This window comes from Lepisosteus platostomus, chromosome 6, assembly GCF_059453375.1.
Source record: "Lepisosteus platostomus isolate fLepPlt1 chromosome 6, fLepPlt1.hap1, whole genome shotgun sequence".
Classification (NCBI taxonomy): domain Eukaryota; kingdom Metazoa; phylum Chordata; class Actinopteri; order Semionotiformes; family Lepisosteidae; genus Lepisosteus; species Lepisosteus platostomus.
In genome coordinates this window covers 49377185-49401589 of record NC_142616.1, presented here as the reverse complement: position 1 = coordinate 49401589, position 24405 = coordinate 49377185, and the positions used below count along the sequence as shown (strand labels likewise).

The 24405-nt window shown below is 35.3% G+C and overlaps 1 protein-coding gene across 2 annotated transcripts in view; it reads left to right on the top strand.

Annotated features, from left to right (window-relative positions):
* Positions 1–24405, top strand: part of fhit (fragile histidine triad diadenosine triphosphatase) — a 522156-nt gene that overhangs the window by 387001 nt on the left and 110750 nt on the right. For both annotated transcript variants that reach the window (XM_088636179.1, XM_088636180.1), the window contains one exon: positions 16674–16742. In XM_088636179.1, the coding sequence (XP_088492305.1) occupies positions 16674–16742 (69 nt within the window). The remainder of the gene's footprint in view (positions 1–16673; positions 16743–24405) is intronic.

The window sequence follows — 24405 nt, the reverse complement described above, 5'->3', positions numbered from 1 at the left end:
AAGCTTCGAAGTCTTTAACGTGATACCGGAGTCAACAAGCATACTTTTAGAATTTGATTAATAGGGAATATAATATGGAATCGCGTATCTAAAGAATTTAATAACGGTATGATTATATTCGTTTACTGCGACAGGGCTGTGTAGGGCTGTTTCGCCTCCCTGTTCATGTGAGTTGTCTTGTAGCCTACTGGTCTAGGTGCGTGACTAACAACGCACAGGTTGTGTGTTCGAATCCAGCTGGTGTTGGACTTTTCTTTTAACAAACATTTCTTCGAAAAAATAGAATAGCGATATTATGGACAATCAATTGACTTTTATATTTCAAAATATCGCAACATGATCGATTCTAAGTCATTTTTGATAACAATGAATAGTCACCTTCTTCCCTTCTGACAGCGGTTCCTGCTTCTATTGTGTGTGTGTGTGCAACAGAGTAAATTTTTATAGAGAAATGGAGGCTGGACAGTATGCGTTACAATATAAACATTTATATTGATTTAAATCGTGTTCTGATTTAAATCGCAAACGCGTGTTTAATTATGTGTTTTTTAATCATAATCAGGCTAATGCATTTCTACATTTTCTGTATGAACCAGCTTAGAGGTTCATAGAGAAAGATAGCTTGTGTTTAAATTGAGTGTAAGGTAATTTATGCTTCTAAAGTCATGGTCAGCATTTATTATCGTACTGTGCTGTAAACGTTTTCTGTGCCTAGTCACATTATTTTATAGCGTTTTTATTGCGTTATTAAATCCGGTGGCGCTGTGTGTTAGTTTCCTGACTCCCATGTCACATGGTCTGTGATTGAATCCCATGGAACTATGACTTTATTTTTTAACAAACATTTCTTTGAAAAAATTCAACGTTTCCCTTGGTCAGAGATTAAATAAAACCTCACTCGCACCAAACAAATTTATATTTCTAAATATCACGACATGATCGAATTTAAGTATTTTTAATAACAATGAATAGTCACCTATGCGTTACAAAATATACATTTATATTGATTTGAATCGCGTTTTGATTTAAATCATAAACGCGTGTTTAAATATATATGTTTAAAGGCGATATACTGTATAAAAGCGCTGATTCCTATGGAGTGTGTTCCGCTGGGGATTCAAAAAAATTATTTTAAATAGGCTGATAAAGCTTAGACTACTGTAACTGTATTCTAGCCTGTATTACAACAGAACATTGGACAATGCAACGTAAATTGCAAAAATGCACTTGGAATCTGTCCAAGCCCTCCTACAAAAATTATTTAAACTGCGACACTGATAATTCATCTCTAAATAAACTTTATTTTATATAGCGTTTTAAGCGAATAGGTTATTAGATTGCTCATAAACCTAATCGCTTTTTGTACATAAACACAGCGTGATTGCTCTCTGAAAATGCTTTTCCTTTATATTTACAGTAGGCTCAGATTTCAACTATAGATCGTATTATTATAAACTTTCTTGGAAAAATGTATTTTATGTAAACCATGTTTGCTATTAATTCATTTAGGGCTAAAATACGTTCATTGTCTTCCAATCGAGTCGAGTTGACATTGGAAGCTTGCCACACCCGGACTGTTAAACCAACGCATTAGCACGTCAAAGCCCATTGAGGGTATTGAGCCAGTATTGGCTTTAGTATTCCCCCCCTCTCCCCTCAATTCAATTCAATTCAAGGTGTTTTATTTGCATGACAGATGGGTACAAGCAGTGTTGGGTATGTATATTGTAACGCTTACGGCCGACAGGCACTGTGTAAGAGCCGGCGTACCAGAGCAGTGCACCGAGGGAGCGTCTGCATTTATAACTTAGTTTTTAAAATTAGTCAAGCAATATGAAGCATCTCCTTTTACTTTTAAGTCCCTTAAATACATTGAGCACAGCTTTCTCACCACTTAAGATTGCTTTTGATACCATCCTTACACAAAGCAGAAGGGAAATCTTTTGCCCCTTATGCAAAACCAAACCCTCCTCCCATCCCAGTTTACCCTGTTTATCATCCTCAAAATCTACCTTGATTTTCAACTTAAAGCATTACTGGTTACTGGGTTTTTGAGGGGGAGGTGTCTTTCGCTGGAAATCTCGCCTGCTTCCATTTCTCAACCCCCTCTCTGCCGGAGTGCTGGCTGTGACGAATTAAACCGGTTTCACAGGTATTCAAAGTAGGAAGTACAGTGTTAAGTGGTAGTTGGGCTACTCCCTCAATAGAATCGCTTTAACATACTAATGCGTTGGTTTAACAGTACGCTGGGCAAACGTTCTGAGGTCAAATTCTTCCAGCACGGGGGTACCTTTAAAGCGGAGACGACGGCACCGAAATTTTTTGGCGCGCCTTCTCTTTAAAGCCCTGGCCAAATATGAAGACAGTACGTACAGTTATAATTCAAACGGAATTAAAAACTACACATCCCAGTTACCATGGTGGTGCTTGTGATCATTGCGTTTAACCAACGAAACAGGGGGAAAAATCAGTCACATGACTTTGGGGCAGAGTTTCAAAAGCTTAACCTATCAGCAATAAAGCGAAATTTACACGATAGGCTACCTCAAATTGTCAGTTACACGACTGTGTATGTCGCTTAAGCCACTCCTATTTGGCATTTTAGTTATGGAGGCGAGAAGACGCCCCCCCCTCTCTGGGTGTCTGATTTGCCGCCATCTTTAACTGTTCGGTGTCCGAATCGGAGTAGATACGCGTACGAAATAAAGTTAATCCCAACTACAAAACATATTTTTGTGGTAAGAGGGCGCAAAACATCAGTATTTACTGCTATTAATTATTGTACCATTTATAGTTGAAATCTGAGCCTAGATATAAAGTTAGATATAAAGTTCAAATCTCGACAAAGCAATGTAGGAAATACAGAGAAAATAAATCCTTTCTGACATCTAAAATCAGTTTCGATCAAGGTCTCTAAAACGAACAAGAAAAAGAGGATTTTTGGAGGGCAATTACGCTGTGTTTATATAGAATAACTGATTTATAATCTAATTTCTTGTTCGTTTAAAACAGTGAAATGTCAGCTGCAAAAGATCGCACCAGAAACAGCACTCTCTCTGCCTGTCATAGACGTTCAGGAAAGGCTGAATGAAGTCATGTCAAGTACAATAATTCGGTGATCAATAATAACAGTTGTAGGACAAGAAACAAAAGATAGTGAAAACTTAAGGCTAAAACTCAAATTCATTCTACAAATTAATGCAAATGAAAATTCAGGACGTTAAAGTGCACAAAAATGCACATGGGCAAAAAGTTTTAGAAATGGAGCAGGTGTTGCTTTGAAATAAACAAACAGAAAAAAAGCCATGACTATAGTGCAGAAGAGGGATGCAGGAACACTTGCTTAGATATACAAAAAAATCACAAAAAGGTGTATGTTACAAAAGAACATCATGTACATGAACATGTACATCAATTTCCCTTCGCGATCAATAAAGTCTTATCTATAAACATGAAACAGAGTGAGGAATCAGAAACATAGCATGCATAAAAAACAGCAATTCTGTCCATGAGCCCTAAATGAATTAATAGCAACCATGGTTTCATGGAGGGCTTCTCAGATAGTTGGGCATTCAGGTAGATTGCCAGGTGAAAGGATTTGTAAACATACTTTGTTAAAGCAAGTCAGTTTTTTCCGCAACACATAAAATACATTTTTCCAAGAAAGTTTAGCCTTTGTCACTAATGAAACCACTAAATAAAGACATAAATATAGAAATCATAAGATTTTTTTTATTCAATGTTGGTAGCAGGATGAACTGAGCTAAGTGTATATTTTGTCGCAGAGTTGCTGCAAGATGTTAACAGTGAAAAAAGGTATTTAGAAATGAGTTATTTCAAGAAGAAAATTTTCAGAATAATTGCAAATCTAGCAGGATAGAGAAAGCACAGAAAACAGGCAGTTAGATTGATCAGATTAGTATGAAAAGTTATTTAGCAAAGGGAATGAGAAGAGTGACAAACTAGTATGCTTTAGATCTTTTTATCTGAACCAGGGAAAACTGATCATGTTTCTCTATAACAATAATAAAAAACTTTATTTTATATATCACCTTTAAAAGTGGCATCTCAAAGCAATACAGTAGATATAAAAACAGATAAAAGGACCACAGATTACAAAGTAAATACATATAAGAAAGACAAGCAGTTAGAGGTGCTACCAAAATTAGAAAATGAAGCAGATACAGACACTAAGTCTTCTGAAAAGAAAGGTTCTGAGGTTAGATTTAAACTGGCCCTGGTGTGTGTGTGTTTGTGTCTGTCTGTCCTGTGATGGACTGGCGCTATGTCCAGGGTGTATTCTGCCTTGTGTCCGTCGTTTACTGGGATAGGCTCCAAATCCTCTGTACTGGATAAAGAGATTAGAAATGGATGGAAGTAAAGGCACTGTGTGGATGGAACTATACACAGTGTTAGAAACCCACTATGAAATGGCAGCATCTCACTGAGAATAAAATATTTTATATCAAAACGCGATTCAAATCAATATAAATGTATATTTTGTAACGCATAGGTGACAATTCATTGTTATTAAAAATACTTAAATTAGATCATGTCGTGATATTTAGAAATATAAATTTGTTTGGTGCCAGTGAGGTTTTATTTAATCTCTGACCAAGGGGAACGTTTCATTTTTTCAAAGAAATGTTTGTTAAAAAATAAAGTCATAGTTCCATGGGATTCAATCACCATGTGACCATTACACGAATATAATTATATCTTATTAATTTCTTGAGATACGCGATTCTTTTAATACAGTCTTTGCTGTGCTCTAGAGGATCCTTGTGATATTTCGAGCTCTGGTTGAATGATAAGTGTCGCAGTTTAAATCATTTTCGTAGTTAGAAATTACGGAACGCTCTGTTAAAAGCAAGGGGGTTTTTCTGTCCGTTGCAGTTCTTTTGCAACATAAAGTTATTAATTTCTTGAGATACGCGATTCCATATTATATTCCCTTTTAATCAAATTCTAAAAGTATGCTTGTTGACTCCGGTATCACGTTAGTTAAAGACTTCGATGCTTAAAATGTTTAGTGAGAAATGGAATACTGGTGTGTATGTTTTCTTTAAAGTACCGAGACCAGCCATATACTGTATGTTTAAGTTCCAAAATTAATATCGTTTATGGACTTCACACGCGTTGCAGTATGCTCCTATTCTTTTTATGCTCAGGCACTAAGATTTCCCTTCTGCTTTGTGTAAGGATGGTATCAAAAGCAATCTTAAGTGGTGAGAAAGCTGTGCTCAATGTATTTAAGGGACTTAAAAGTAAAAGGAGATGCTTCATATTGCTTGACTAATTTTAAAAACGAAGTTATAAATGCAGACACTCCCTCGGTGCACTGCTCTGGTACGCCGGCTCTTACACAGTGCCTGTCGGCCGTAAGCGTTACAATATACATACCCAACACTGCTTGTACCCATCTGTCATGCAAATAAAACACCTTGAATTGAATTGAATTGAGGGGAGAGGGGGGGGATACTAAAGCCAATACTGGCTCAATACCCTCAATGGGCTTTGACGTGCTAATGCGTTGGTTTAACAGTCCGGGTGTGGCAAGCTTCCAATGTCAACTCGACTCGATTGGAAGACAATGAACGTATTTTAGCCCTAAAATAATTAATAGCAAACATGGTTTACATAAAATACATTTTTCCAAGAAAGTTTATAATAATACGATCTATAGTTGAAATCTGAGCCTACTGTAAATATAAAGGAAAAGCATTTTCAGAGAGCAATCACGCTGTGTTTATGTAGAAAAAGCGATTAGGTTTATGAGCAATCTAATTACTTATTCGCTTAAAATGCTATATAAAATAAAGTTTATTTAGAGATGAATGATCAGTGTCGCAGTTTAAATAATTTTTGTAGGAGGGCCTGGACAGATTCCAAGTGCATTTTTGCAATTTACGTTGCATTGTCCAATGTTCTGTTGTAATACAGGCTAGAATACAGTTACAGTAGTCTAAGCTTTATCAGCCTATTTAAAATATTTTTTTTGAATCCCCGGCGGAACACACTCCATAGGAATCAGCGCTTTTATACAGTATATCACCTTTAAACACATATATTTAAACACGCGTTTGCGATTTAAATCAGAACACGATTTACATCAATATAAATGTTTATATTGTAACGCATACTGTCCAGCCTCCATTTCTCTATAAAAATTTACTCTGTTGCACACACACACACAATAGAAGCAGGAACCGCTGTCAGAAGGGAAGAAGGTGACTATTCATTGTTATCAAAAATGACTTAGAATCGATCATGTTGCGATATTTTGAAATATAAAAGTCAATTGATTGTCCATAATATCGCTATTCTATTTTTTCGAAGAAATGTTTGTTAAAAGAACCAGCTGGATTCGAACACACAACCTGTGCATTGTTAGTCATGCACAGTAGGCTACAAGACAACTCGCATGAACAGGGAGGCGAAACAGCCCTACACAGCTCTGTCGCAGTACACGAATATAATCATACCGTTATTAAATTCTTTAGATACGCGATTCCATATTATATTCCCTATTAATCAAATTCTAAAAGTATGCTTGTTGACTCCGGTATCACGTTAGTTAAAGACTTCGAAGCTTAAAATGTTTAGGGAGAAATGGAATACTGGTGTGTATTTTTTTCTTTAAAGAACCAAGACCAGCTATATACTGTATGTTTATGTTCCAAAATTAATATCGTTTATGGCCTTCACACGCGTTACAGTATGCTCCTATTCTTTTTATGCTCAGCTACTAAGATTTCCCTTCAGTGGTAAAATTCAATATCTACAACGGGCACAGTAAAGACATTTACAGTAAGCCTTTCTACGACAGACCAATGGACCACGAGTGCCCCTGTCGGTCAACCAATCACGTACCGCGTCATCTTGCGTCATGATACGCGATACCGCAGCCAATTACCTGCGGTACGTGTCTGTACCGCGCACTTTGAATGGCTGCATCTGTACTGTACCACTTTTAAAATCAATTAAAGCATGTGGTTTCCCTATTCACTAATAGGGAATTTCATATCTTTAAACTGTGGTCTTATTAAGGGATTGGCATTGGTTAGGGTATTACCAGAAACAATTACCAAGAAAATAATGTTACAACACAAAAGTACAAAATTCCTAAAAACAAGTTGCTATGTGAATAATAAGGAATTTGTTGAATTTCCATTTTAAATGTCAAAATTTTATCATGGTATTTTATCAATTGTTCACCAAAAAGGACAATAGACTGATGAAAATAAAAATGTTGCATATAATCTTTGAAGCAGATTTTATCAACTGCAGTTAAGTATCTATTTCATGGAATATTTTCATAGACTTTTCACACATCACTGCACAACCAGAGTGATGGTGACATAGCCATGGGCAATAGTGACCTGTAACCCACCCTACTTATATTAAATTCCAGCCACATGTCTCAGACAAATTAAGCTCATCAAATTACTGCAGAATGTTACTGGAGGGCAATAAGCCATCCTGGTTACCCATGTCAAATTTTAAGTGTTAACTTTTGAAAAAGTCTAGAAGCTGAGACTTGGGAAGACTACATATTATAGAAGCATATAAGCTGTACTCAAGAAGATATTAAGAAGTTTTATGACTATGTCAGATATTTAAACAGTAGATTATGTTTTGTATAACAAATACCCTTTCCAATGAGGAGAAAGCAATATCATTATAGTTTTTAATGTATTTGTAATTATAGGAATTATAGTCAATAAACATCCATCCATTTTCTAAATAAGAAGCTGAATTTACTTTAATGGCATGAAACCTGTAGATGGGACAGAAAACAGCCCCATTCCATAGCCTCATCCTTAGTGTCATAATTTTGTACATAGAACATTCACAGAACCTGTTTTATCCAAGACAAATGTTCAAAATACTGAAATGCAGCAGGCAGGAAAGTCACGCAAAAGATCTTTAGATAACATGTTTTGCATGTGGCTATCCCTCATATTCACAAGCTGCTCTGCTCTAAGTTTTGTAAGTCTTTGTATAGATGTTGGATCCCGGACAGTCATAATACAATTTAACCAAGAATAAAAGCAGATCTGAGATCTGAGAAGTAATATACAATCTAGCAGTTTTCAAAACGAACAGCTTGTGTTAGTTTGTTTATTGTGAGTGCTGAAAGGGGAAAGACTACAAATAAGTATTTCAGAAAGCTTTTGAGAGCATATGTTACCAGCATGCAGTAAATGGTGCAATCAATATGTAAAGCAAGATGAATCTCCCAATAAATTGCTATCCTTTTAAAACCTCAGTTTGCTGAGAAAGCATGTAGAGTGGAAATGATCTCTTTTAGCTTATTAGTAAGTAGTGTGTTAGCCGTAGTTGTTTTTTCCCTCCTGTCTTAATAAGACCACAGCTGTTCGTGACAAAATAAATTTGTTAGCCTGTCTTAGTAGATTTTCTCTAAATAATATAAATAGCAGAATAACCATTTTTTTTGTTTGTTACTAGTCACAAATAATTAATAGACATCTGTTTAAATTATATCATGGTAAACTTTAAATATTTTTTATTTTCATGGGAGTTGCTAACCTTCCTTTCATAATGATAAAACGTGCAGAAATAGAGGACACAATGACCTGTGCATTGTAGGTTGTTTTGAATAACTGTGGACAGCAATTATTGGCTAGGACAAATTAAACAACACATGAACATATATAGCACCAGACAGCATGGTTAACACTGCTGTCTCACAGCGTTGTGACCCAGGGTTCAATTCTGGACCTGGGGTGCTGTCTGTGTGGAGTTTGTATGTTCTCAACATGTTTGCTTTGGTTTCTTCAGGGTGCTCCGATTTTTTCCCGCAGTCCAAAAACATAATGGTAGGTTTCTTGGAAAACTGGTCCTAGTGTGAGTGCGGCCTCAATGTGTGACTTCAAAGGATTGGTGTCTCATCTAAGGTATCCTTCCTTGCTCCCATTGTTTCCTGGGATAGGTTTTGGCTTCCCTATGACCCAGTATTGGATAAAGCAGAAAATGGATAGATGAATATATACATTTTTACTACAGTAAAAGAATGAAATCAAATATAATTTTAAGCTGCAGAAAGATGCTAAGACGTATGACACTTACCTTTATTTTTTTTTACAGTATATAATAGTTGCATTTTTGAATGCTACAGGTTTTGCAGAACATGAATGAAGGATTTATCTTATGGGTAAAATGATCCACTATTGCAACACTCAGCAAAGCTAATTGAAAAAAGCTCTTCAGAGTCCAGTAGCTTCAACAGATTTTGTGAAAGAACTGGTCTGTTTCTTGAGACATATTACTTCAGACATATTTTGTCATATTACAGAAAAACATAAACATTCACCACACTAAATGCATCATTTGAGTATTGTGATAAATGTATGATTCATGGCAATGACTTAAACAATGATGTTTTATGCAAAAATGCTCTGTTTATTAGTAAGCAGCAGTTTTATTCACCAGAGATTGTTGTAGACTTTAGGATTAATACAAATGTAGAGCTTTTTGTATACATTCTGGGGGAGATCAGGGCTGTAGCTCCCCAGTGTCACTGATTTTCAACTTTAAACAATGCACACATTTCTGTGTTTCTTCACCTTCTTTTCAAACAAGTGTTCTGACTTGCATTCTAAATTGGTCGAAAAGGAGATACTGTAGTGTATGTACTTCAAATCCACGGACTTATGTATAATAGGGTACTAACTCTACTCTTGTGGCATCAGTTTCATCAGTGGAAGGTTGCTCAGTCTCTTTTAGTTTTTAGTCATGCAAAACTGATAGATGGCCAATTGTAAAGCACAGATTTTAAAGAAATATAAAAAATGATATTTTGCTGACCAGGTAAACATGAAGAACTCATTTTAAAGCAGTATCTATTTACTAGGAGAGGTCTAGTTGGTTTGTTGTCTTGTAAATGCATGTTCTTTCAAGGAAATGCTTTTCCTTCACAAAGGTAAGATTACGTTTGAAGGACACTGCATTGATGAGAAACAACACAAAATAGAATGAAGGTGGAAATATTTTGATGAAATAGACCTACCCCAGTTAATACAGTCTCACTAGACTTAAGGACTTTCAAAGTTGATAAAAGTATTTTCATTGTTTTCTCTGCCTGCGTTAAAAAGTATATTCGCAAGAAGAGTTGTTTTTCAAGGGTTTAACAATAGAACATGTGAATGCAATGGTGTACAACATATTTGTCATTTATTTTTTCATTTTTATTTCTTTTTCCTCTATGGAAATAAATAAATATTAAAGGAAATGTTTCAGATGTTTTAGTTGTAAAAAAGGGGTATGCATAAAAAAAGTCAGAGCTAAGGCACTTTTATGACATGACTGACAACAACAGTGTGTACCCTGAAAGACAATTCCCATTGCATCATGAAAAAAATTTATTGCATTATAATAACAATAATAACAGACACATTTTCATCATGCTCATATAATTTTTATGCTTTAATCTATAAAATCCAAATTGTGCATAATTTGTAGTTAGTTTTGATTAATCGGTTTCTACTGACAGTTATGACTTTGACATCTTTACCTGGTTACAACTTTTCAATGTATCCTTTGCTATAGCATGTGTCTACACCCCTGTGCAGTGAAATGAAGTCTCGGGAACAGAGCTAATTTTGCCCTGAAAATAACCAGCCATTATTGTGTAAAGGGAGAAATTTTCCTGAACACACCGAATGTCCTTTTAGTGAAGAATTCAGTTTGCTCCCAGTACAATAGCCTTTTAAATACATGTGCTTTAAGTTTGCTGTTTTGTGTTTCCATTTGATGAATAATATGAAAGTGTTTTTCTTCAAAGATTCCTGAAGTTAGATGGTTAGTAAATAATGCATGTATTATGCAAATTAACTTACTAAATTCTCACTTTGTATTCTGACAAAGATGTTACTACTGAACTTCTGAGCATGCTACCTTGCTTGTAAACTAGGATAAGCTCTTGGCTGTGCTTTTTATTTATTTTGGATTTTTATTATTTTCTGTTTATTAAGCAACTTGATGAAACGTGATTAACAAGTATGCAACAGGGTTATTTTGCCAAAACTTACTTATTATACATCTACAGTACATAGCAAGATGTATGTATAAATAGCAGTCAGCTGTTGGATCAGTATTGGTCAACCACTTAGTAAACACATAGATGACTATGAAGCATTTTAAAAAGCTTCAGTTTAAAAGAAGAAACATATTTCTTGCGTAATACATTTAAAATTGAAATAGTTTACAATTGAATTGTAAATTTCATTTACAATTGAAATTGAAATAGTTATAACATTCAAATAGTTATACTATTTGCATCCTGCCCCAGAGTAAATATGTTTTAGCAAGCCATAAACTGTCGTACACTCCATGGCTATTTACTGTAACTACAAACTGTCTTACTGTATAAATTGTGTAGCTTTATTGCTGAAATGTAAAAATGTAATACTAATATAATATTCTTGTCTAATTGTACGTGCTTGTGTAGATGATAAATTATGTTAATAGGATTCTCGGGCTATTTTTAATAAAGATTTTCAAACTTGGCCCAGACTAAACTCTCAATAATATTAATCTTATTACTTTATTCAGAGAATTAGTTTAAAATTCTGCTGCTCAGTCAAGCTTACTAAATTAGTCATTGATAAACTGAAAGCCTTCTATTACACAGTATAAATATAATTGAAGAATAGCCATTTTGAAACAAAGCCACAAAACTGCAGGATTCTTCCAAGTTAACAATATTGTATTGTACATCGTGAAACATTAAGCATAAATGCAGTATCAGACATTAAAGAATCAAAAATTGTAACCAGTGTTCTGGTAAATGTAAACATATTTTTAATGTTGGAGGAAACGAAATACAAATTTCAGCTCGAAGTCCAAAAAGCAATTCCCCAATTAACTGAATATAAGGATATGATCTGCTAGATCCACCTACTTCTCTCACATCATTGAAAATAACAATAACAACCTCAGACTTCTTTTCTCCACCATCAACAGACTTGTAAAGCCAAACCGCCCCACCATCTTACCTGCCTCATAGCAACGTTGCCACACTTTAGATTTCTTTAGCTCCAAGATTGACAACACCTGCATCACATTCTCTCCTCAGCGCATGTCACTTCCACATTTCCTTCCTGCTTACATAACTGGTTCCCTTCTTTCTAACTTCTCTCTTCTTGACTCTGCATCCATCAATAAACTGTTTTAACATATGAAATCCACCACCTGTATATTAGACCATATTCCTACCCCTTTATTTCAGTCCTGTTTCACTTCTCTCTGCCCTATTGTCCTCAATATAATAAATTAATCCTTATTTTTCTTGATTTCATTGCTGCTTTTGACACTGTTAACCATGGCTCGATACTGGGCTCCCTGCTTTTCAGCATTTACATGTTTCCACTTTGTCAGCTTTTAAAATCACATGGACTCAACTATCATTTCTATGCTGACGATACCCTGCTTGATATTAGACTATGTCCTATGTTATCGCTAACTGTGGATTAAAAGCTGATCAACAGCTTTTAATCAACATTTGTCTTTTCTTAAATTGACTACTATAATGCTCTACGTGCTGGGGTTTCTAAATCCACATTGAACAAACTCCAGTATGTCCAAAAGTTGGCAGCCAGAATGCTGACCAGGTCTAGTGCAAGTGATTACATTACTCCTATCCTGGAGACCTGGCACTGGCTTCCTGTCAAGTTTTATATCAACTTTAACATTCTCATGCTAACCTGCAAGGCTCTGCATGGCTTCGCACGTCAGTATCTGTCTGAGCTACTATCGTCCTACTCCCCACCTCGCAACCTTCGCTCTTTTAATTCTGGTCTCCTAGCTGCCCCCCAAGACTGTCTACACTATATGGATGATAGGGCTTCGGTTCTGTTATACCCCAGAGTTCTGGAGCTCTCTCCCCAAGGATATCAGAGAGTCACCTTCTATAAACTCCTTCAAATCTAGACTCAAACCTTCTTTAGAAGAACCTTTATTTAATTGGTTTTGTTCTTTACCCTTCTGCTTCTACTGTATTCAGTACTCCCATCTACTGTGTCCTCCCATTGTGTATTCTAATTGTGCATATGTTGTATTTTTTTCTTTTCCATTGTTTGTTATCGTTCTGTAAGGTGCTTTTCGAAAACTTTAAAGGTGCTGTATAAAATAAATGTTATTATTATTATAACTGAATCTGACTCAGCAGAACATGTAGTGCAAAAGTGATTGTGATTTCAGAGAAATCTCCCTGCAAGGTTCCTTCAGTGTGACTGAGATTATAGTCTGAGAAGTGCATTCAATGGTTTTGATGGAATTCACACATTTTTCAATTTATAAAACAAACCAAGTAATTCTGACAAATGTTGACACGTACCAATGCTGAGTCTTATATACTGTATCTGCATCTAAACTATGTTCGGAAAAAGAATAACTGTGTGGATACTGATGACTTGCAGCTGCTATCTCAGTTTATTGATTCAGCACCATAACCATTAGGAAAATAAAAATAATTTGGTAACTTAATCTTTTTAATATTATGTTACTTATGTTACTTTGTAATTACTAATATTATGAATGTTCACATACTCGAGGAAGAGAGGATGTTTCAGAAGCAAGACTTTAAGCAGTCAATTCTTTCACTTTGAGACAAATGGAAAGGATTAGATTGTAAATTAACAGAAAACTAAGAACTCTGTAGAATCTATCAAGGAATTTCAAAGGATGGGAAACTCTCCTTTGTGTGAACAATTTAAATATGTCAGTTTGTCTGAAAGCTTAGAATTCCTTTTTTTGTATTTTTCTAACGTGAATTGCCTTGGCATTGTTTCTGATTTGATGAATTAAATGATTTGTTGTATTCCCAGCCTACCATCAATGTACCTTACAATGGTTGATTGTAATTTTGTGAAATTCTTTTCATTTAAGTCACATCAAAGTTAAATGGATTTTGTTCAGCTTTGAACACATTACAAAGACATTAATGTCACTTTCTATTGTGCTGTATTGATTTTATGCAGCCAATGAACATGTAAAAAAGTCTTCAATAATTATAGTAGGAGTGCAATAACCTACATTATGAAACGTTGAAATACAAGTCTTAATTCAGTCAGACTGATTAAATGGACATCATTATTAAGTATCAATTTTTTGTCTCTCTTCTAATGAATACAGTACTAAATGTTAGATATTTTCTTTATATGACTCCTTCAAACTTCTTTAAAAGATTACATGCTGACAATCAAAAGAAATGTATCATTCTATACATGTGTTTTTTTTAAATACAGATATTGAATATTGATTATATATATAGCATCATTTAATTGATTAATTGATCATTCATTGCTATGATATACTTGAGTATTGCATAAGTTGACTATTAGTGCATAAGCACCTTTTCACCTTCACCTCTTTAATGTTTTGATTGGGCACAGGTGATTAGGTGATTTAACCTGTTGAATAGCAAGCCTGGTGAAAATCAAGAAAAAAGAGCAAAGAAAAAACATATTATCAGTGGCCTATCTATGAAGAGACACCTTCAAGACATTGGTAATGTACAGTATATTGGAGGCTGGAGCACATCTGTTTACTGTCGCTTGCAGACTTGAGTATTCGCTGACAGCAATTTCTAACCTAGCAAGATCATAGGCCATGATCTGGGAGACCACAAGTCTTGTGATGGTATGGGCAGGAGTGCCTAGTCTCTACAGAGCTTCTCTTGTAGAGGAGTGATTGATGGCAACTTGACTGCACAAATGATCAATTCCTATGACCTTACTTCCTGCCTTTCTTGCAGGCTTGTTCCTGACAACATTCCAACATGACACATTTTCTATTGCCGCTCAAGCAACAGCTTTTTTTCCAAGATGAGAATGTGATAGTTAACCTGGTGATGCCCTAGTTTCCCAACCTGAACCACACTAAGCATTGGTGGACTGAGATGATTTTACGTGTGGTATCTAGGGTTCAGAGAACAGGCATATCCCATATCTATGAGAGGAATCAGACACAGCCCCACAATACATCATTTGCAATCTGGTCCAAGGCACATGTTACATATATGCAGCTTGCATCGCTCCTACCTGTTGCCACACACTGTGATTTACACAATAGACCCATCTTCATATCAAGTATCGATCAGCATAGTTAATTTATGTACAGTGTATGTCATATTTATTCAAAAACTGTCTTTGCACCAACTGAAATTTGTTTGTCCTTTTTCTGATAACATTGTGAATTTGTTGCAGTTATAGGTGATATTTATTTTAATGATTAGTTTATTTTTTAAAATAGGCATATTGAAATTGTACAATGCAATGCTAAGACATCCCCTAAAAACACTATGCACATATTTTATCAGTTACAAAGAAGATATTGCTGTTTGGAATAATTTCAGAGAAAACAACAAAGTTAATACCAGGGAGCTGAATGTCTAAGTGCTGAACTGTGTTGAATCTTGAAAAGGTATTAACCAAGCCAATTCAGGAGCAACATCCCAAAGCACTGGACTGCCGTGGCATATTGTTGAAACAGGATTCCTTCTATCCTTTAACAAATGGTAGAAAGAAATCCTCAGATTATCCTTAAATCCTTAGTTGGCTATAAGTAACCATGTAAGCAAGATGGGCAAAATGGCCTCTTCTCGGTTTTCTTTTGTTCTTTACTTTAAAGCTTATTGTCTGTGTGATCATAGGAATTCTATGTTCTTGCTTCTCTTTAGAGGTTATTTTCCAGAAAAACTTACTGTCAGGCACAAATATATTTCTGGCATACTGTTCTGAGAATTTCTCTCTGATGTTCACTGGACCGATAGTTAAAGTGACAAAACAAGTCCAAAGACAAGTATCATCAGAGCAGAATAGTATAATAGTAGAAATGCTCGTCCTCTTTCATGTTGTGCTGGGAGGTGTGCAGAGCTCAGTACTGTGCAGTTTTAACTGCTTGAAAATGTTAAAACAAAGTATCAAAACTGTCACCACACAAATGAAGAGGCTATGAGAACTGCACAAAATGGTGTCCTTTAATAGTTGTTATTAAACATGATAGTAGAAGGTGTTTCTTTAAGGTGCTTTTTCAGTTCTCCAGCAGGCAATGCAATTAAAGTTCAACACAGCAAACAAAAACACATCTGCAGATGGTGTAATGAAAATTATGAATTAGAAGGGGTATGTTGGAAAACTGGAGGATTGTCAATTCAAGGTAGTGATACTGTATGTGATATATAAAGTATATATTTTTATTTTTTAATTGACTTACTAAAATATGCTTGCAGAAAATGAGAGAGCCTGTGATGTACAATGCACTATTATTATTATACATGGACCATGGAAGGTACTGTAATCACATTAATCACTGTGATGTGTATTTCTGATGTGTAGTGTAGTGAAAGAATTGTTCTAAGAGAATTGCTAAATATTTCTCATAAAGTCAATTTAAATTTTTAAGGTAGATAGGTCTGAAAAAACATAGCCTTTCATCAAAACTAGTCTCCTCTGCCTTGAAATTATTTAATAAAATCTAGCAGATTTGCTAGTACTGCTCGCAGACTGCGAGTTTTAAAACAAACCTATCAGTTTTATTTGTGATGAACACTTCCTGTATATGGTAAAAAGAAAAACATGGTCTTGTTGCATTATGTTTCCTTCTATGTACTGTATATTAAATCAAGTTCTCAAAAACTTGTTTTTCAGCATATGCATGTCCACATTCTTCCAAGAAAGGCTGGTGACTTTGAGAAAAATGACAATGTCTATTATGAGGTAGGCCCCCTGTGTTTTTCTATATTCTCTTTCTTACAGTACAGTATGTGCAAAAATGTTCACCTTATAACTATCTTTTAAGTCAGTATGCAAAGAGAAAGTAAATATCTGAACTTAATGCTAAATATTTAAAAATATGTTTTAATACATTCTAGTTGTAATGTATACCACTAGGTATAAAAGTTTCATATTAGAATATTTGTTTTGAACGTGTTCCATGCTTTTATTTTGTTTTTTAAGAGTTTTCTTAAAGGCATCATTGTAATTTTATTTTTCTGTCTTCTTAATGTGCACTTGCTGTCTGATTTATTGTACAACTGTCCTCCATGTATTTATAATTTGTATGAAAAGATTTTAAGCAACTTGCCTACAGTCAATTCAACAGTTACTTTCTACTTTCAGAAACTAAACAACAAAAGTGTTTAGAATGTAATTTTATTAATGATGTCTAAAGGATGGAAGTTAAGCAATATTCCCCCGCAGGAGATGAGGGAGAAACAGAACACTCTGTCATCAGTGTTGCACTGGCAAAAAATAAATAGTTTTTTTTTATTTGCATTTGAAACCATTTGGGATACGCTGAAACAGGCTCTGCCATTTATATATTTCTGTCACTTTTCAAAACATTAATATATTTCTGGGTATTATTCTGCTTTCAAATAAATAATTATTGAGTGTTATTATCAGTCATGTCATTTTGGTTCCAGTAGTGATTGTATAATAATATACGATATGTGTTTTTTTCTTTATGTTAAAGACCAAGACACATTTTTCAATGGAATGCTAAAACTTCAGCCATACAGGTATTTAGAGATTTGGTTTATTTAGAATAGTTTGTAAATAAACATGTAATAGACTAAATAGCCTTCAACATTTCACCCTATTAAAGCCTTCAGAATTCAGATAGCCTTGTTAAATAGATTGTTAATGAACAAATAAATTATTGATCGCCTGTGGACCCATACTATAAAATAAACAAAGTTAATTACCTAACTGTTTGGTTAATGACTATTTTAATCATTACCCGTGCCCTTCTTGGCAATGAGAGTAATTAGGCTGCTGTGGCAGCCAACAAAATATCAAAGGCAAATGTTTTGTGTTGTGTTGGGAATAGGGCTCTGGAGTACAGTTTTATTTGTCAGGTTATGTAGATATAAAGCCACATTACTGTACACTGAGGCAACCTGTTCATAAAAATCCTGTCCCACTTCTCAGTATGTTACGTGAGATGGTGCCTTCGATATTCTTTTATTTCTGTTTTCTTGTATGTAGAACAACAAACTTTTTAATTGAGGTTGACCAGTGTTATCTGAAGAAGTGTCAGTAAATAATTTCAGTGTTTTACTTCTGGTGCTGCAGCAAAAGTGAAAATCTCTTATCTAGCAGTGATTTTAATTTAAAATGTGCTGTTAATAATGATAATAATAATTAATAATTATTAACAAGCCCACCTTATAGGATTGCAATAGGTTGATTAGCTCATGTAATATAAGGATCTCCTTTTTAGACTGCTGAGTACACCCATTACAAACCACTAGGAAAGAGGTATCTTGGTGACTCAGAATGAAACTGTTAATTAGAAGTGGTTTGAGGGCTTCTGAGGTGGTAACCTGTATTATAAAACTATTGCAGAACATACTCTACTGTGGATACTGTTTGAATCCCCTGCTGTGTGAAGAACTGACACCCTGTTGTTTTCTGTTCTGATAAATGCATTTAAATACGGCAATGGATAAAGATTATTATTTCACTGACCTTTTTACGAGCAGCTGGACTATTGCTTTCTCTTAGGTGTTGTCCACATTCCTCCTGCTTGTTTTCATCTTCAACATTTGCTATAATAGCCCTGGATTTAAAAGCCATTCTTTCCTATATTTAGAATAATTAAACAACATCAAACAAAGGTCTAATATTTAATCTTAAACTCATTTTATGCTTAGGTTTTAAAATTGGTCCTATAACTCAAGGAATGCTGAAATACAAGCTGCTAATGTTATACATCAGTGGCTCAGAATTACCTTCTGTTACTGAACTATCACAGGATTATTTTGACTTTGCAGACTCAAGAAACATATTTTATACTGAATTTATACAATTCAGTTTTATACCTTTCATCACTATTTTTATTTCACATTGCATTCCATAAGTAGTAGTTGAAATACTATAAACAGGTTTTGTTGGTAACTAGTAATATTATAGCTATAATATTAATAGCTCTCCCAAGTGGGCATTATGAGTCAATTGTTACCTTTGACCTCACCTTATAACACTTTAACTATCACTTTGGTTGTTACCTATAGTGCCTACTGAGCTGTGAAATGATGCTCAAAGATATAAATGTAATTACTGTGAAAAACTGATTGCTGAATGCTTTTGTTTAAGATTTGAGCTACCAAATTGTGTCTCTTAGCTAATATGAGACTTAAATTGTATTATCAATATCTGTCTTTTTGAGTACTGTGTCTTTTATGTATTAACCCTTCTGCATGAACCCTGCATTCCCTATCATCTGCTTCATTCCAGGAGCTCTTGGCAGTCAGTGCATTTTCACAAATGCCTGATACCAGCAATTGAAGACTTAATCTTCAATGAGACATTTATCTTAATATATCAAACAACACTTACATGAACAAAAATTTTACAGTGCGTGTGCTGTGTCTGTATTCATTGCTTCTATTGCTTTTTCAAACAACTCTGACAAGTTTGTTAAACAAGACTGTTTTGCCTGTAAAGTATCTCCTAGATTCCTCTGACTATGCAGATGATCTGCTTTAGCTCTAATTATATCAATTCTATAATTCTGTGTGTAACAGAACTAAGAAATATCATTGTGTCATTGCTTGGTTTAGATTTATTAACCCTTGTAACAGAGAGATGCTCCTGTACATTAGAAATGTTCAAATCAATGGAAAACCCTCTTTTTTGACTGTTATTAATGACTTTTCATTTTTCCATGCACAATTTGTAGGATAACATCAGGATCTAGAGGTTTATTTCTTATTTTTTACAAGTTTTATCTTCTGCACTATACTATTTACTATAAAGCTATAGATCTTATCTCCACCACATGCCAAGAACCAGAGACTAGTATCTAGACAGAACCTTTCTCCTCCCTGTACTTTACATGTAAGTCAGGGTCTCTACTACACCCCTGCTCCCTGGCTCTCACACATTGCTGGAGGCTAGCCGGTAGTTAGACCCTCTTATCACTCTGTACTTCCTGCTTAGAGTGAGGGTCTTCCAGTCCTGAATCTCTGGACTTCACTCATACTCACTAGCTCTATTACACACACATATGCATATAGACTATTTACTCACAGCTTCAACAACCTGTTCCTTCAGCACGCCTCCAGAAAAGGCTGATTACAGAACATTAAAGCCTCATGGTCCGGGTCCCTTGTTCTTACTCCCCTTCTGGAGGAAAAGCTTCAGCTGCTTTGCTTGCTTGCTTCCCATATCATAACTCACACACAATCAACTGCCTTCTGCAGAACAAGTGACTGCTACAGATGCAGCCATTCAAAGTGTGCGGTACAGACACGTACCGGAGGTAATTCAATTAATGTGAATTGGCTACGGCGTCGCGCATCGTGACGCGCGTTGACGCAAAATACCGCGGTACGTGATTGGTTGACCGACAGGGGCACTCGTGGTCCGTTGGTCGGTCGCAGAAAGATTTACAGTAAATGTCTTTACTGTGCCCGTTTTAGCATTGAATATTTATATGGAATTTTACCACTGAAGGGAAATCTTAGTACCTGAGAATAGGAGCATACTGTAACGCATGTGAAGGCCATAAACTATATTAATTTTGGAACTTAAACATACAGTATATGGCTGGTCTCGGTACTTTAAAGAAAACATACACACCAGTATTCCATTTCTCCCTAAACATTTTAAGTATCGAAGTCTTTAACTAACGTGATACCGGAGTCAACAAACATACTTTTAGAATTTGATTAAAAGGGAATATAATATGGAATCGCGTATCTAAAGAAATTAATAACGATATAATTATATTCATGTACCGCAACACAAGAATAGTACACGCTGTACATTGTCTGTTGATAATGTTTCTGTAGTGCTTTTTCAGCACTCTGCATGTGACCTTGCTGGTGGTGCTGTGGGTTAGGTTCCTGACTCCCATGTCACATGGTCTGTGATCGAATCCTGCTGGAGCCATGACTCTTTTTTTAACCAACATTTCTTTGAAAAAATGAAATGTTTCCCTGGATCAGAGATTAAATAAAACCTCACTCGCACCAAACAAATTTATATTTCTATATATCACAACATGATCGAATTTAAGTCATTTTAATAACAATGAGTAGTCACCTAGGCGTTACAATATAAACATTTATATTGATTTAAATCGCGTTTAAATCGCCTTTATTTAAAACCCATAAATAAAGCTGATACTGTTTAGACTTTTAATTATTTAAAACTGTATTACAGCAGCACAATGCACAGTGCAACGTAAATCGCTATCTTTGTCTTCTGCGTAATAATGTTCACCTCTTTGTCCAGCAAATTAACAATAGTAATAATAATGAACTTTATTGTATATGGCGCCTTTAAAGCTGGCTCCTCAAAGCGCTTTACAGGATAAAAACAATAACAACAATACTGTTAGGCTGGGCAAACGATTTTTTTTAAAGATATACAAAATGAGATATAATGATGTGTTCTGGCTTAAACATTAACGAAGAGCATAACACGTGGGCGGCCAGCAGGAGTGCTGGCTGTGACGAATTAAACAGGTTTCACAGGTATTTTCAAAGTAGAAGGGGGCGAGATTTCCAGCGAAAGACACCTCCCCCGTCCAAAACCAAGGAAGTACAGTACTTACTAGTTAAGAAAGCTAGGCTCCTCAATGAAATCGCTTTAACGTGCTAATGCATTGGTGTAACAGTCCGGGCGTGGCAAACTTCTAATGTCAACTCGACTACCGTGAAAGGAACCCTTCTTTCATTGGAAGACAATGAACATATTCTAGCCCTAAATGAATTAATAGCAAACATGGTTTACATAAAAGACATTTTTCCAAGAAAGTTTAGCCTTTGTCACTAATGAAACCACTAAATAAAGACATAAATAAAGAAATCTTAAGATTTTTAAAATACATGACTTTGCTAAAATTTATTTAAAAATAAAAACAATTACAAATGCCAGCAGAGAGAGAGAACAGGGGAGGGATGTTGGTTTTGCATAAGGGGCGGGGCTATGGAAATGAGGTTTATTTGGGAATGTGGAGTTACATGTTCTGGCTGTTTGTGAATTATCATTGTTGAGTATGGAGTGTTGAGGCAAAATGCAATTTAGCGCTTTCTGGCAAGAGGAGACCCCCAAATTAATAATGTAACATGCTATTGTTTGTGCATGAACATAGTTACTGTATACTGTTATTTCTTTAGATATGCGATTCCATGTTATTTTTTAATCCCTGGCGGGACTGGGAGTCCATAAGAATCGAGTAATAGGTTTCATTGCACTTTGACAGATCGTATTTAAATCAATTGTTGATTTAAAGGTTGACAGTAAATGTTTATATTGTAACGCATACTGTAAAGCCTCTTTTTCTCTATAAAAATCTAAAAGATATTAGATATTAAGAGAGAGCGTCTGCATTTATAACTTAGTTTTTAAAATTAGTCAAGCAATATGAAGCATCTCCTTTTACTTTTAAGTCCCTTAATTATCATTGAGCACAGCTTTCTCACCACTTAGATTAGAGAGAGAGAGCGGAGAGAGAGCGTAGAGAGAGCGTAAAACCTGGGCGTAACAGCTGTTCCTTTTTCTGATCACTCGCTCTCTGGATACACGTCTCACCTGTCCTGTTCTTTGTTTTCCTAATTTGCTGATTATGCCTGCTGCGATCCACTCCTGCCCTCACCTAAGAAGACTATTTTAAATTTCTTTGCGCGGCCCATTGTGCAATTAACCCTTGTATGTGCTGTCCTTAAGGTGATATCACATAAAGGTGATATGTAAAATAATGTTTTTTATTATTGTTATAGAGAAACATGATCAGATTTTCCCTGGTTCAGAAAAAAGAGCTAAAGTATATTAGTTTGTCGCCCTCCCCCCCCTCTCTCTTTCTCTCCCTCCCCCCCCCCTCTCTCGTTCTCTCTCTCTCTCGTCCCCCCCCTCTCTCTCTCTCTCTCTCTCGTCCCCCCCCCCTCTCTCTCTCTCTCTCGTCCCCCCCCTCTCTCTCTCTCGTCCCCCCCTCTCTCTCTCTCTCTCTCTCTTGCTCGCCCTCCCCCCCCTCTCTCTCTCTCTCAATTCAATTCAATTCAAGGTGCTTTATTAGCTTGACAGATGGGTACAATCAGTGTTGGGTATTTACTTTGCTTTGAGATGCCACTTTTAAAGGTGATATATAAAATCAAGGCTTTAACTTGCTTTAACTCTGCAAGTCTGAGTTCTTGTGTCTGTCCTATCCGAACCCGAAAGTATTACAATATGTATCTTTATAGCAGGTGGTGTACAGCTTTTTAGTATAGATTACACTTTTCTAAAATGTGTTTAAAAAAATAAAAACGATTACAATCTAATCTTTCCACGTTTGATCCCAAGATCCCAAGAAAAATAAATCTAAACGGGGAGAAAGCTATACTGAAAGTTTATTAAGATACTTAGAAGACAAAGATATCAATTTATGTTGCATTTGTCTGATTGTGAATAAAAAAACACATATATTTAAACCCGCGTTTGCGATTTAAATCAATATAAATGTTTATATTGTAACGCTTAGGTGACTATTCATTGATATTAAAATGACTTAAATTCGATCATGTTGTGATATTTAGAAATATAAATTTGTTTGAAATGTTTGTTAAAAAAAGAGTCATGGCTCCAGCAGGATTCGATCACAGACCGTGTGACATGGGAGTCAGGAACCTAACCCACAGCGCCACCGGCAAGGTCGCATGCAGAGTGCTGAAAAAGCACTACAGAAACATTATCAACAGACAATGTACAGCGTGTACTATTCTTGTGTTGTGGTACATGAATATAATTATATCGTTATTAATTTCTTTAGATACGCGATTCCATATTATATTCCCTTTTAATCAAATTCTAAAAGTATGCTTGTTGACTCCGGTATCACGTTAGTTAAAGACTTCGATACTTTAAATGTTTAGGGAGAAATGGAATACTGGTGTGTATGTTTTCTTTAAAGTACCGAGACCAGCCATATACTGTATGTTTAAGTTCCAAAATTAATGTCGTTTATGGCCTTCACACGCATTACAGTATGCTCCTATTCTTTTTATGCTCAGGTACTAAGATTTCCCTTCAGTGGTAAAATTCCATATAAATATTCAATACTTAAACGGGCACAGTTAAGACATTAAATATACATATACATACTGTATACAGTACAGTTTGCATACAGTAATATGTTTATGTTCCTAAATCAATCTCTTTTATGAGCATGTGAAAGGCATGGTGAATCGATTCTCAAAAATTACTGTACTTTGCATGATTGGAAACAAATGCGTGATTGCGAAATGCTGTGGTGTTACTTTTACAAAGACGGTCAATGAAAAAAATCATGTGGACCAGGGCAATACTTTGAGTTTACAGCTTGTCCAAGGAAATTCATTATTAATACTATTAGTAATATCTTCGTTAAAGACTTTGATGGCGACAGCTCAAA